Source organism: Ranitomeya variabilis, chromosome 1, assembly GCF_051348905.1.
Source record: "Ranitomeya variabilis isolate aRanVar5 chromosome 1, aRanVar5.hap1, whole genome shotgun sequence".
NCBI classification, from domain to species: domain Eukaryota; kingdom Metazoa; phylum Chordata; class Amphibia; order Anura; family Dendrobatidae; genus Ranitomeya; species Ranitomeya variabilis.
The window spans coordinates 12,902,704-12,917,183 of record NC_135232.1 but is presented as its reverse complement, the minus strand read 5'-3'; the positions used below and the strand labels follow the sequence as shown (position 1 = coordinate 12,917,183).

General features: G+C 50.6%; 1 protein-coding gene across 1 annotated transcript in view; it reads left to right on the top strand.

Annotated features, from left to right (window-relative positions):
* The first annotated feature begins 2,117 nt into the window (after positions 1 to 2,117).
* The window catches only part of LOC143793518 (uncharacterized), an 89,980-nt gene continuing 77,617 nt past the window's right edge, over positions 2,118 to 14,480 (top strand). The window contains exon 1 of the mRNA XM_077280554.1: positions 2,118 to 2,260. Coding sequence (XP_077136669.1) covers positions 2,149 to 2,260 — 112 coding nt within the window. The 5' untranslated portion in view covers positions 2,118 to 2,148. The remainder of the gene's footprint in view (positions 2,261 to 14,480) is intronic.

Sequence of the window (14,480 nt, the reverse complement as noted above, 5' to 3'; positions counted from 1 at the left end):
ATCTCCTCCATTCTCCTCCTGTCACCGCTGAGCCATCTACACCGGAGCTGCCGGAATCTCCTCCATTCTCCTCCTGTCACCGCTGAGCCGTCTACACCGGAGCTGCCGGAATCTCCTCCATTCTCCTCCTGTCACCGCTGAACCGTCTACACCGGAGCTGCCGGAATCTCCCCCATTCTCCTCCTGTCACCGCTGAGCCGTCTACACCGGAGCTGCCGGAATCTCCTCCATTCTCCTCCTGTCACCGCTGAGCCGTCTACACCGGAGCTGCCGGAATCTCCTCCATTCTCCTCCTGTCACCGCTGAGCCGTCTACACCGGAGCTGCCGGAATCTCCTCCATTCTCCTCCTGTCACCTCTGAGCCGTCTTCACCGGAGCTGCCGGAATCTCCTCCATTCTCCTCATGTCACTGCTGAGCCGTCTACACCGGAGCTGCCGGAATCTCCTCCATTCTCCTCCTGTCACCTCTGAGCCGTCTACACCGGAGCTGCCGGAATCTCCTCCATTCTACTCCCGTCACCGCTGAGCCATCTACACCGGAGGTGCCGGAATCTCCTCCATTCCCCTCCTGTCACCGCTGAGCCGTCTACACCGGAGCTGCCGGAATCTCCTCCATTCTCCTCCTGTCACCGCTGAGCCGTCTACACCGGAGCTGCCGGAATCTCCTCCATTCTCCTCCTGTCACCGCTGAGCCATCTACACCAGAGCTGCCGGAATCTCCTCCATTCTCCTCCTGTCATCGCTGAGCCGTCTACACCGGAGCTGCCGGAATCTCCTCCATTCTCCTCCTGTCACCGCTGAGCCGTCTACACCGGAGCTGCCGGAATCTCCTCCATTCTCCTCCTGTCACCTCTGAGCCGTCTACACCGGAGCTGCCGGAATCTCCTCCATTCTCCTCCTGTCACCGCTGAGCCGTCTACACTGGAGCTGCCGGAATCTCCTCCATTCTCCTCCTGTCACCGCTGAGCCGTCTACACCGGAGCTGCCGGAATCTCCTCCATTCTCCTCCTGTCACCGCTGAGCCGTCTACACCGGAGCTGCCGGAATCTCCTCCATTCTCCTCCTGTCACCTCTGAGCCGTCTACACCGGAGCTGCCGGAATCTCCTCCATTCTCCTCCTGTCACCGCTGAGCCGTCTACACTGGAGCTGCCGGAATCTCCTCCATTCTCCTCCTGTCACCGCTGAGCAGTCTACACCGGAGCTGCCGGAATCTCCTCCATTCTCCTCCTGTCACCGCTGAGCCGTCTACACCGGAGCTGCCGGAATCTCCTCCATTCTCCTTCTGTCACCGCTGAGCCGTCTACACCGGAGCTGCCGGAATCTCCTCCATTCTCCTCCTGTCACCGCTGAGCCGTCTACACCGGAGCTGCCGGAATCTCCTCCATTCTCCTTCTGTCACCGCTGAGCCGTCTACACCGGAGCTGCCGGAATCTCCTCCATTTTCCTCCTGTCACCGCTGAGCCATCTACACCGGAGCTGCCGGAATCTCCTCCATTCTCCTCCTGTCACCGCTGAGCTGTCTACACCGGAGCTGCCGGAATCTCCTCCATTCTCCTCCTGTCACCGCTGAGCCGTCTACACCGGAGCTGCCGGAATCTCCTCCATTCTCCTCCCGTCACCGCTGAGCCGTCTACACCGGAGCTGCCGGAATCTCCTCCATTCTCCTCCTGTCACCGCTGAGCCGTCTACACCGGAGCTGCCGGAATCTCCTCCATTCTCCCGTCACCGCTGAGCCGTCTACACCGGAGCAGGCGGAATCTCCTCCATTCTCCTCCTGTCACTGCTGAGCCGTCTACACCGGAGCTGCCGGAATCTCCTCCATTCTCCTCCTGTCACCGCTGAGCCGCCTACACCGGAGCTGCCGGAATCTCCTCCATTCTCCTCCTGTCACCGCTGAGCCGTCTACACCGGAGCTGCCGGAATCTCCTCCATTCTCCTCCTGTCACCGCTGAGCTGTCTACACCGGAGCTGCTGGAATCACAAGTTCTTCATCATTTCTCTCCTCAGCCCCGCCCCTTGATCACATGACAGTGACATCACCACAGGTCCTTCACCACTTCTCTCCTGAGCCCCGCCCCCTGATGACATGCGGTGACGTCACCACAGGTCCTTCACCACTTCTCTCCTGAGCCCCGCCCCCTGATCACATGACGGTGACGTCACCACAGGTCCTTCCGCTCTCAGTGCAGCAGCTCCGTCCTGGTTGTGTGCAGCTCGTGTTCTCTGGTGTCAGCCAGCAGCAGATTTCCCGCCATTCCGGTGAGATTACAGGAGGGTTTGGTGGAGTTTTGGTGCTTGTGGTAAATCTGTGAGAGGAGAGTGTGGGGTGAGATCAGAGCTGTTCCTGTGGAGGCTCCTGCTCCATGTGACTGCGGCTCCTCAGTGTTGGGGATGTTAGCTCGTTAGTGACGGAGACAATTTTACAATTCTGACCACTGTCAATTAATGAGGTAATAACTCTGGAGCTTCCATGGATCCCGGTGATTCTGAGACTGTTTTTTCGTGACAGATTGTACTTTATGATAACGGTAAAATTTCTTTGATATTACTTGCGTTTATTTATGAAAAAAATGGAAATATGGCAAAAATTTTGAAGATTTTGCAATTTTCAAACTTTACATTTTTATGCCCTTAAATCACAGAGATATGAAGCACAAAATAGTTAATAAGTAACATTTCCCACATGTCTACTTTACATCAACACAATTTTAGAACCAACATTTTTTTTTTATTTGGAAGTTATAAGGGTTAAAAGTTGACCAGCAATTTCTCATTTTTACAACAAAATTTGCGAAACCATTTTTTTAGGGACCACCTCCCATTTTAAGTGAGTTTGGGGGGTCAATATAACAGAAAATACCCAAAAGTGACACCATTCTAAAAACTTCAGCCCTTGAAGTGCTCAAAACTACATTTAAGAAGTTTATTAACCCTTTTCGTGCTTCACAGGTACTGAAGCAATGTAGAAGGGAAAATTGAACATTTAACTTTTTTCACAAACATTTATTTCAGAAACAGTTTTTTTAATTTTTACAAGGGTAAAAAGAGAAAATGAACCACAAAATTTGTTGTGCAATTTCTCCTGAGTACAACGTTACCCCATATGTGGGGGTAAACCACTGTTTGGGCGCATGGAAGGGCTCAGAAGGGAAGGAGCGCCATTTGACTTTTTCAACGCAGAAATGGCTGGAATTGAGATGAGATCCCATGTCGCATTTGGAGAGCCCCTGATGTGCCTAAACAGTGGAAACCCCCCAGTTCTAACTCTTACCCCAACACAACCCTAATTCCAACCCTAACTTTGGCTACAACCCTAAAGCTACTTTCACATTTCCGTCTTTCCCCTGCCGTCGCAATACGTCGATTTTTGAAAATGCAGAATCCTGCATTTTCCCATAGACTTGTATTAGCGACGTATGTACTCACGTTTTGTCCGCCGGGCACTGGATCCTGCGAAATGAGACGGCCCGTCTTTTGCAAAAAACGTTCAAGGGAACGTTTTTCTGTATGTTGTAGCCAGTGTTTCTGACTGCACATGCCCAGCAGGAAATCTCACACTCACTCTCTTTCCTCCCCGGGACTACAGACGGAAATGTGAAAGGACAAACTTCCGCTGTATGGTATGCATGGCCCCCTCATCCCTATCCTAGTATGCATGGCCCCCTCATCCCTATCCTGGTATGCATGGCTCCCTCATCCCTATCCTGGTATGCATGGCTCCCTCATCCCTATCCTGGTATGCATGGCTCCCTCATCCCTATCCTGGTATGCATGGCCCCCTCATCCCTACCCTGGTATGCATGGCCCCCTCATCCCTATCCTGGTATGCATGGCCCCCTCATCCCTATCCTGGTATGCATGGCCCCCTCATCCCTATCCTGGTATGCATGGCTCCCTCATCCCTATCCTGGTATGCATGGCTCCTCATCCCTATCCTGGTATGCATGGCCCCCTCATCCCTATCCGGGTATGCATGGCCCCCTCATCCCTATCCTGGTATGCATGGCCCCCTCATCCCTATCCTGGTATGCATGGACCCCTCATCCCTATCCTGGTAAGCATGGCCCCCTCATCCCTATCCTGGTATGCATGGCCCCCTCATCCCTATCCTGGTATGCATGGCCCCCTCATCCCTATCCTAGTATGCATGGCCCCCTCATCCCTATCCTGGTATGCATGGCTCCCTCATCCCTATCCTGGTATGCATGGCTCCCTCATCCCTATCCTGGTATGCATGGCTCCCTCATCCCTATCCTGGTATGCATGGCCCCCTCATCCCTATCCTGGTATGCATGGCCCCCTCATCCCTATCCTGGTATGCATGGCCCCCTCATCCCTATCCTGGTATGCATGGCTCCCTCATCCCTATCCTGGTATGCATGGCTCCTCATCCCTATCCTGGTATGCATGGCTCCTCATCCCTATCCTGGTATGCATGGCCCCCTCATCCCTATCCTGGTATGCATGGCCCCCTCATCCCTATCCTGGTATGCATGGCCCCCTCATCCCTATCCTGGTATGCATGGCTCCCTCATCCCTATCCTGGTATGCATGGCTCCTCATCCCTATCCTGGTATGCATGGCCCCCTCATCCCTATCCTGGTATGCATGGCCCCCTCATCCCTACCCTGGTATTCATGGCCTCCTCATCCGTACCCTGGTATGCATGGCCTCCTCATCCCTATCCTGGTATGCATGGCTCCCTCATCCCTATCCTGGTATGCATGGCCCCCTCATCCCTATCCTGGTATGCATGGCTCCCTCATCCCTATCCTGGTATGCATGGCCCCCTCATCCCTATCCTGGTATGCATGGCCCCCTCATCCCTATCCTGGTATGCATGGCCCCCTCATCCCTATCCTGGTATGCATGGCCCCCTCATCCCTATCCTGGTATGCATGGCCCCCTCATCCCTATCCTGGTATGCATGGCTCCCTCATCCCTACCCTGGTATGCATGGCCCCCTCATCCCTATCCTGGTATGCATGGCCCCCTCATCCCTATCCTGGTATGCATGGCCCCCTCATCCCTACCCTGGTATGCATGGCCCCCTCATCCCTACCCTGGTATTCATGGCCTCCTCATCCGTACCCTGGTATGCATGGCTCCCTCATCCCTATCCTGGTATGCATGGCCCCCTCATCCCTATCCTGGTATACATGGCCTCCTCATCCCTATCCTGGTATGCATGGCCCCCTCATCCCTATCCTGGTATGCATGGCTCCCTCATCCCTATCCTGGTATGCATGGCTCCCTCATCCCTACCCTGGTATGCATGGCCTCCTCATCCCTACCCTGGTATGCATGGCTCCCTCATCCCTATCCTGGTATGCATGGCTCCCTCATCCCTACCCTGGTATGCATGGCCTCCTCATCCCTACCCTGGTATGCATGGCTCCCTCATCCCTATCCTGGTATACATGGCCCCCTCATCCCTATCCTGGTATGCATGGCCCCCTCATCCCTATCCTGGTATGCATGGCCCCCTCATCCCTATCCTGGTATGCATGGCCTCCTCATCCCTACCCTGGTATGCATGGCCCCCTCATCCCTATCCTGGTATTCATGGCTCCCTCATCCCTATCCTGATATGCATGGCCTCCTCATCCCTATCCTGGTATGCATGGCCCCCTCATCCCTATCCTGGTATGCATGGCTCCCTCATCCCTATCCTGGTATGCATGGCCCCCTCATCCCTATCCTGATACACATGGCCCCTCATCCTTATCCTGGTGTGATTGGCCCCATCAGAAAAGATTAAAAAAAAACCATTACACTTCCTTCCTCCGCTCCCTCGCAGCGTACTACTCCGTTGCCAGCAGCTGATTAATGCTTGTAAGCAGCACATGGCAGGGACGTCACAAGCAGAGAACAGCTGCCGGAATACTCACCGGGACTGTTCATCGCAGAGAGCAGGGAGTATTCATTGCTCTTCAGTAGTGCGCAGTGTCAGCCGGAGCCTTCCTGCTGCTGCCGGCGGTCACGTCCCTGCCATGTGCTGCTTACAAGCATTAATCAGCTGCTGGCACCGGAGCAGGACGCTGCAAGGGAGCGGAGGAAGGAAGTGTAATGTTTGTTGTTTTTTTTTTAATCTTTTCTGATGGGACCATGCAAACCAGGAACAAGATGAGACCAATCATACTAGGATGCCAAAAAGTAATGAACATTCATTGCCCTCCACGCCCATGGACATGGAATACAGTGAACCACAGTTACCACTGTGATTGGCCTTCGCCCACGAGGCCGCGGTGGAGTTTTGTGGCTTTTCCTCCTGATAAATGTTGATATTTGGCAGAATTTAGTGATTGTCGTTCTCTCGTCCCCTGTGATTTCCATCTTCTCCTTCATCATACAGACGCCGGCAGGACGAGATCCCTCCAGCTGATCCCGTGCTCATCCCTCCTCCTCCTGAATGACCCCGAGGATGGACGAGGACAGGGATGAGACCACCAGAAGATTATTCCACTTGGCCCTGGAGATCGTCTCCCTGCTGAGCGGAGAGGTAACTCCTCTACATTTCTATCAGCTTTATTGTGTTCTGTGACAAGTCCGACATCGGGAGGAGGAAATCCAGAATAGAGAGAAGGATTCTTTCCTGTAAGAGCAGTGATTGTGTGGAGCTCTCTGCCCGGAGGAGTTGTCCTGGGGATTCCCTATAAGAGCTGTAGAGGGGCCGGGATGTCTGTCCGGAGGGGAATAATATTCCCGGTTATGGCCCCAGATTACTGGAGACGGTTATTGATCCCGGGATTTCTACTGATTGTCAGATCTGGAGTCGGGAAGGAATCGTCTCCCTAAGTGTCTCTCTCCATACACAGGATTACACAATAGTGAGGAAGACACCGGGGGACGGTGTGACTCCCATCATCCATCTCCAGGAGTCGGGAGGGCGGAGCCCGGGCCCCATCACAGAGCCTCCCCCGCACTCCCTGCTACATGAGAGGAACAAGAAGATCCTGGAGCTCAGCAACAAGATGATTGAGCTGCTGAGCGGAGAGGTGACTGCTGGGACATTATACAGGACTGGGGGATTCTGGGTGATGAGCGGAGAGGTGACTGCTGGGACATTATACAGGACTGGAGGATTCTGGGTGATGAGCAGAGAGGTGACTGCTGGGACATTATACAGTACTGGAGGATTCTGGGTGATGACTGGAGAGGTGACTGCTGGGACATTATACAGCACTGGAGGATTCTGGGTGATGACTGGAGAGGTGACTGCTGGGACATTATACAGCACTGGAGGATTCTGGGTGATGAGCGGAGAGGTGACTGCTGGGACATTATACAGGACTGGAGGATTCTGGGTGATGAGCGGAGAGGTGACTGCTGAGACATTATACAGGACGGGACTGGAGGACTCTGGGTGAGCGGAGAGGTGACTGCTGGGACATTTTACAGGACTGGAGGATTCTGGGTGATGAGCAGAGAGGTGACTGCTGGGACATTATACAGCACTGGAGGATTCTGGGTGATGAGCAGAGAGGTGACTGCTGGGACATTATACAGCACTGGAGGATTCTGGGTGATGAGCAGAGAGGTGACTGCTGGGACATTATACAGCAATGGAGGATTCTGGGTGATGAGCAGAGAGGTGACTGCTGGGACATTATACAGCACTGGAGGATTCTGGGTGATGAGCAGAGAGGTGACTGCTGGGACATTATACAGCACTGGAGGATTCTGGGTGATGAGCGGAGAGGTGACTGCTGGGACATTATACAGGACTGGAGGATTCTGGGTGATGAGCGGAGAGGTGACTGCTGGGACATTATACAGGACTGGAGGATTCTGGGTGATGAGCGGAGAGGTGACTGCTGGGACATTAGACAGCACTGGAGGATTCTGGGTGATGAGCGGAGAGGTGACTGCTGGGACATTATACAGGACTGGAGGATTCTGGGTGATGAGCAGAGAGGTGACTGCTGGGACATTAAAAAGCACTGGAGGATTCTGGGTGATGAGCGGAGAGGTGACTGCTGGGACATTATACAGGACTGGAGGATTCTGGGTGATGAGCGGAGAGGTGACTGCTGGGACATTATACAGGACTGGAGGATTCTGGGTGATGAGCGGAGAGGTGACTGCTGGGACATTATACAGCAATGGAGGATTCTGGGTGATGAGCGGAGAGGTGACTGCTGGGACATTATACAGGACTGGAGGATTCTGGGTGATGAGCGGAGAGGTGACTGCTGGGACATTATACAGCAATGGAGGATTCTGGGTGATGAGTGGAGAGGTGACTGCTGGGACATTATACAGGACTGGAGGATTCTGGGTGATGAGCGGAGAGGTGACTGCTGGGACATTATACAGCAATGGAGGATTCTGGGTGATGAGCGGAGAGGTGACTGCTGGGACATTATACAGGACGACACTGGAGGATTCTGGGTGATGAGCGGAGAGGTGACTGCTGGGACGTTATACAGGACTGGAGGATTCTGGGTGATGAGCAGAGAGGTGACTGCTGGGACATTATACAGCAATGGAGGATTCTGGGTGATGAGTGGAGAGGTGACTGCTGGGACATTATACAGGACTGGAGGATTCTGGGTGATGAGCGGAGAGGTGACTGCTGGGACATTATACAGGACTGGAGGATTCTGGGTGATGAGCAGAGAGGTGACTGCTGGGACATTATACAGGACGACACTGGAGGATTCTGGGTGATGAGCGGAGAGGTGACTGCTGGGACGTTATACAGGACTGGAGGATTCTGGGTGATGAGCAGAGAGGTGACTGCTGGGACATTATACAGCACTGGAGGATTCTGGGTGATGAGCAGAGAGGTGACTGCTGGGACATTATACAGGACGACACTGGAGGATTCTGGGTGATGAGCGGAGAAGTCACTGCTGGGACATTAGACAGCACTGGAGGATTCTGGGTGATGAGCAGAGAGGTGACTGCTGGGACATTATACAGCACTGGAGGATTCTGGGTGATGAGCAGAGAGGTGACTGCTGGGACATTATACAGCACTGGAGGATTCTGGGTGATGAGCAGAGAGGTGACTGCTGGGACATTATACAGCACTGGAGGATTCTGGGTGATGAGCAGAGAGGTGACTGCTGGGACATTATACAGCAATGGAGGATTCTGGGTGATGAGTGGAGAGGTGACTGCTGGGACATTAGACAGGACTGGAGGATTCTGGGTGATGAGCGGAGAGGTGACTGCTGGGACATTATACAGGACTGGAGGATTCTGGGTGATGAGCAGAGAGGTGACTGCTGGGACATTATACAGGACTGGAGGATTCTGGGTGATGAGCGGAGAGGTGACTGCTGGGACATTAGACAGCAATGGAGGATTCTGGGTGATGACAGAAGAGGTGACTGCTGGGACATTATACAGGACTGAAGGATTCTGGGTGATGAGAGTAGAGGTGGCTGCTGGGACATTATACAGGACGGCACTGGAGGATTCTGGGTGATGATGGTGTCTTTGTTGTCAGGTTCCTATAAGGTGTCAGGACGTCGCTGTCTATCTCTCCATGGAGGAGTGGGAGTATCTAGAAGGACACCAGGATCGGTACCAGGACGTGATGATGGAGGAGCTCCGGCCTCTTGCACCACGAGGTGAGACGGTCCCGCTGGTTTCATAGTTGTGCTTACACTGTAGACACTGGGTATCTCAGCAGGTATCTGGCTGCCGTGACAGTGATTCTTCATGGCGATTAATTGGGTGAGTTGATGCCCCCCATGTTTCTTACCGCCTGAGGTACCATTGTTTCAATTGACAACAGCATGTGGATCGCCACGTGAGGGCAATGGGGTACTCGGTACCGGGTCCTGCAGTTCACAGGTGGAAGTCACTGTGGCTGACCCGGTCCGTGGCCCTGGGACGTCTGTGTAAAAGGGAAAGGTCTTTAAAGGGGAAATGTTTGTGACGCCACCTGTGGTATTCAGTCAGGGTGACCGACACTGCTTTAAGGGGTCCGCTGGGGTAATGTTATGGCAGCTAGATGGTATACCTTCCCACAGGTGAAGTGTATCCCCAGGGCTTCCCAGTGTGTAGATGGTGGATGGTGTGAGACGCAGAGAAGAACAAGGACACAAGGTTGCAGTCTCTTTACCTTTACTGAAGACTTCAGCATCCACAGTCCATAGCACCAGATCACAGGGCAGGAAGAGTCCGGCCGGTTTAGAGGCAAGTCCAGAGTCCCCTTGTCCAGGTGGAAATCAGTAGCCTTCCCTTGCGCTGCAGTGTTGTAGTTCCTTACTGCCTAAGGCTTCACATAAAGTCCTTACAGATGGAATCTCTCACTCTCTCTCTGTCCCCCATCTAGGATAGGACAAACCCGTATGACTGGTGGCTAGGGGCTGTTTATAGGGACTCTAGCATGCCCCGGACTCCACAGTTTGCCACCGTGCCTCCTAGATGTAGGGCGGACAGGTAACTTGCAATTAGCTGTCCTGCCGGTCTCTGTAGCAAGGCATAAAGGTCGTTGCTCTCTCGGTGTTCCGGCTACCGGGATTCTGCGCCTCAGAAGGAGGCAGCCTGTGCAGGGCTGGTCCCCTTCTGGTATCCACTCCTTTGCTACGACTTCCTTCACCCTCTCTGCAATACAGTTCTGCCTTCAGTGCGTCTCTTTCTAGGAGCTGCAGCTCTGAGGGCATGCACAGCTCCGTGTCCTTTCTCCTTCGTTCTCTGACAGGATCCAACCCCTGTCAGGGACCAACTCGCTGAGCTGAGCTCAGCCAGCAACTCACTAACTTTCCCTACAGGCGACCAGTTTTACATATGTGGGGAATGACCTAATAAATAGGAGCAAGAGCTCCACCTGGTGACCTGGAGTGTGAAATGTGTTGCATGTTTGTCCTTCTTTGCCTCCAAACGTAACACCACTCTCCCCTAGAGGAAAATGACTTTACTGCAATGACCAGGACCCTGGGGCGCTGCACATGTACGAGGGTAAAGTGTTACAATCTGATTGTACTAAGACGTCAGATCTGGAACATCGGAGCCATTATTGTTACTCTATGTTGGGTCATACAGTGCCTTGCGAAAGTATTCAGCTCCCTGGAACTTTTCAACCTTTTCCCACATATCATGCTTCAAACATAAAGATACCAAATGTAAATTTTTGGTGAAGAATCAACAACAAGTGGAACACAATTGTGAAGTTGAACGAAATGTATTGGTTATTTAAAATTTTTGTGGAAATTCAAAAACTGAAAAGTGGAACGTGCAATATTATTTGGCCCCTTTACTTTCAGTGCAGCAAACTGACCCCATAAGTTCATTGTGGATCTATAAATGATCCAAAGTTGTCCTAAATGCCTAATGATGATAAATAGAATCCACCTGTGTGTAATCAAGTCTCCGTATAAATGCACCTGCTCTGTGATAGTCTCAGGGTTCTGTGTGAAGCACAGAGAGCATCATGAAAACCAAGGAACACAACAGGCAGGTCCGTGATACTGTTGTGGAGAAGTTTAAAGCCGGATTTGGATACAAAATGATTTCCAAAACTTTAAACATCCCAAGGAGCACTGTGCAAACGATCATATTGAAATGGAAGGAGTATCATACCACTGCAAATCTACCAAGACCCGGCCGTCCCTCTAAACTTTCATCTCTAACAAGGAGAAGACTGATCAGAGATGCAGCCAAGAGGCCCATGATCACTCTGGATGAACTGCAGAGATCTACAGCTGAGGTGGGATTGTTGTCCTATGGACAGACTATCAGTCGTACACTGCACAAATCTGGCCTTTATGGAAGAGTGGCAAGAAGAAAGCCATTTCACAAAGATATCCATAAAAAGTGTTGTTTAAATTTGCAACAAGCCAAGCGTAAAGGTGACACAGCTCATCACCCTGAACACACCATCCCCACTGTCAAACATGGTGGTGGCAGCATCATGGTTTGGGCCTGCTATTCTTCAGCAGGGACAGGGAAGATGGATGGAGCCAAATACAGGACTATTCTTGAAGAAAACCTGTTGGAGTCTGCAAAAGACCTGAGACTGCGACGGAGATTTGTCTTCCAACAAGACAATGATCCCAAACATAAAGCAAAATCTACAATGGAATGGTTCACAAATAAACGTATCCAGGTGTTAGAATGGCCAAGTCAGAGTCCAGACCTCAATCCAATCGAGAATCTGTGGAAAGAGCTGAAAACTGCTGTTCACAAACGATCTCCATCAAACCTCACTGAGCTCGAGCTGTTTGCCAAGGAAGAATGGGCGAGAATTTCAGTCTCTCGATGTACAAAACTGATAGAGACAAACCCCAAGGGACTTGTAATCGCAGCAAAAGGGGCGCAACAAAGTATTAAAGGGGCCGAATAATATTACACGCCCCACTTTTCAGTTTTTGAATTTCTACAAAAATTTAAAATAACGAATACATTTCGTTCGACTTCACAATTGTGTTCCACTTGTTGTTGATTTTTCACCAAAAAGTTCCAGGGGGCCAAATTCTTTTGCAAGGCACTGTATATAGATCATTGAACTTGGTAAGAAGAAATAAATCGTATTTGAACAAAGGTCTAGAGGTGGAATAGAGACCGACGCCCGATCACAGATGCCGCGACCTGTGACGCCTCCATATTACTCCTGACTGTTAGTGCAGGTCGTGGCTCCTGGTGGAGATAAACGTCCGATAATGGCCGGAATATACAGAACTGCCCCCTTGAGGGTGTAAGATGTCACTTCTCTGATTCTGGGACAAATTAGAAAGCTCAGGTAAATAATGACTATAAGCTCCTGATCTCCTGTGAGCGGTGTCCGGTGTCCCCAGGAGAAGTTCTCAGGCACAATATGACCCCTGACAATTCCTCATTTAGATATATTTCCAACACAACAACCTGGAGAGCGGAGTGATTATTGGCCGCCTGATGTCCCTCCATCTGACGGGTGTGAAAGTGAGAAGATGATCTGTGTTACCGCGCCTGGGCCTGGGCTGCAATGTTATGGCTGATAAGCCTAGATGTTGGAAGAGGATAGAGGGAAAATGGTGGAACTGTGTTTGGTTTCTACATTAACCCCTTCACCCCCAAGGGTGGTTTGCACGTTAATACCGGGCCAAATTTTACAATTCTGACCACTGTCCCTTTATGAGGTTATAACTCTGGAACGCTTCAACGGATCTTGGCGATTCTGACATTGTTTTCTCGTGACATATTGTACTTCATGATAGTGGTAAAATTTCTTCGATATAACTTGCGTTTATTTGTGGAAAAAACGAATATTTGGCGAAAATTTTGAAAATTTCGCAATTTTCCAACTTTGAATTTTTATGCCCTTAAATCACAGACATATGTCACGCAAAATACTTAATAAGTAACATTTCCCACATGTCTACTTTACATCAGCACAATTTTGGAACCAAATTTTTTTTTGTGACGGAGTTATAAGGGTTAAAAGTTGACCAGCAATTTCTCATTTTTACAACACCATTTTTTTTAGGGACCACATCTCATTTGAAGTCATTTTGAGGGGTCTATATGATAGAAAATACCCAAGTGTGACACCATTCTAAAAACTGCACCCCTCAAGGTGCTCAAAACCACATTCAAAAAGTTTATTAACCCTTCAGGTGTTTCACAGGAATTTTTGGAATGTTTAAATAAAAATGAACATTTAACTTTTTTTCACACAAAATTTATTTCAGCTCCAATTTGTTTTATTTTACCAAGGGTAACAGGAGAAAATGGACCCCAAAAGTTGTTGTACAATTTGTCCTGAGTACGCTGATACCCCATATGTGGGGGTAAACCACTGTTTGGGCGCATAGCAGAGCTCGGAAGGGAAGGAGCGCCATTTGACTTTTCAATGCAAAATTGACTGGAATTGAGATGGGACGCCATGTTGCATTTGGAGAGCCCCTGATGTGCCTAAACATTGAAACCCCCCACAAGTGACACCATTTTGGAAAGTAGACCCCCTAAGGAACTTATCTAGATGTGTGTTGAGCACTTTGACCCAACAAGTGCTTCACAGAAGTTTATAATGCAGAGCCGTAAAAATAAAAAATCATATTTTTTCACAAAAATGATCTTTTCGCCCCCATTTTTTTATTTCCCCAAGGGTAAGAGAAGAAATTAGACAACAAAACTTGTTGTGCAATTTGTCCTGAGTACGACGATACCCCATATGTGGGGGGGAACCACTGTTTGGGCGCATGACAGAGCTCGGAAGGGAAAGAGCGCCATTTGGAATGCAGACTTAAATGGATTGGTCTGCAGGCATCACGTTGCATTTGCAGAGCCCCTGATGTACCCAAACAGTAGAAACCCCCCACAAGTGACCCCATATTGGAAACTAGACCCCCCCAAGGAACTTATCTAGATGTGTTGTGAGAACTTTGAACCCCCAAGTGTTTCACTACAGTTTACAACGCAGAGCCGTGAAAATAAAAAATCTTTTTTTTCCCACAAAACTTATTTTTTGGCCCCCAGTTTTGTATTTTCCCAAGGGTAGCAGGAGAAATTGGACCCCAAAAGATGATGTCCAATTTGTCCT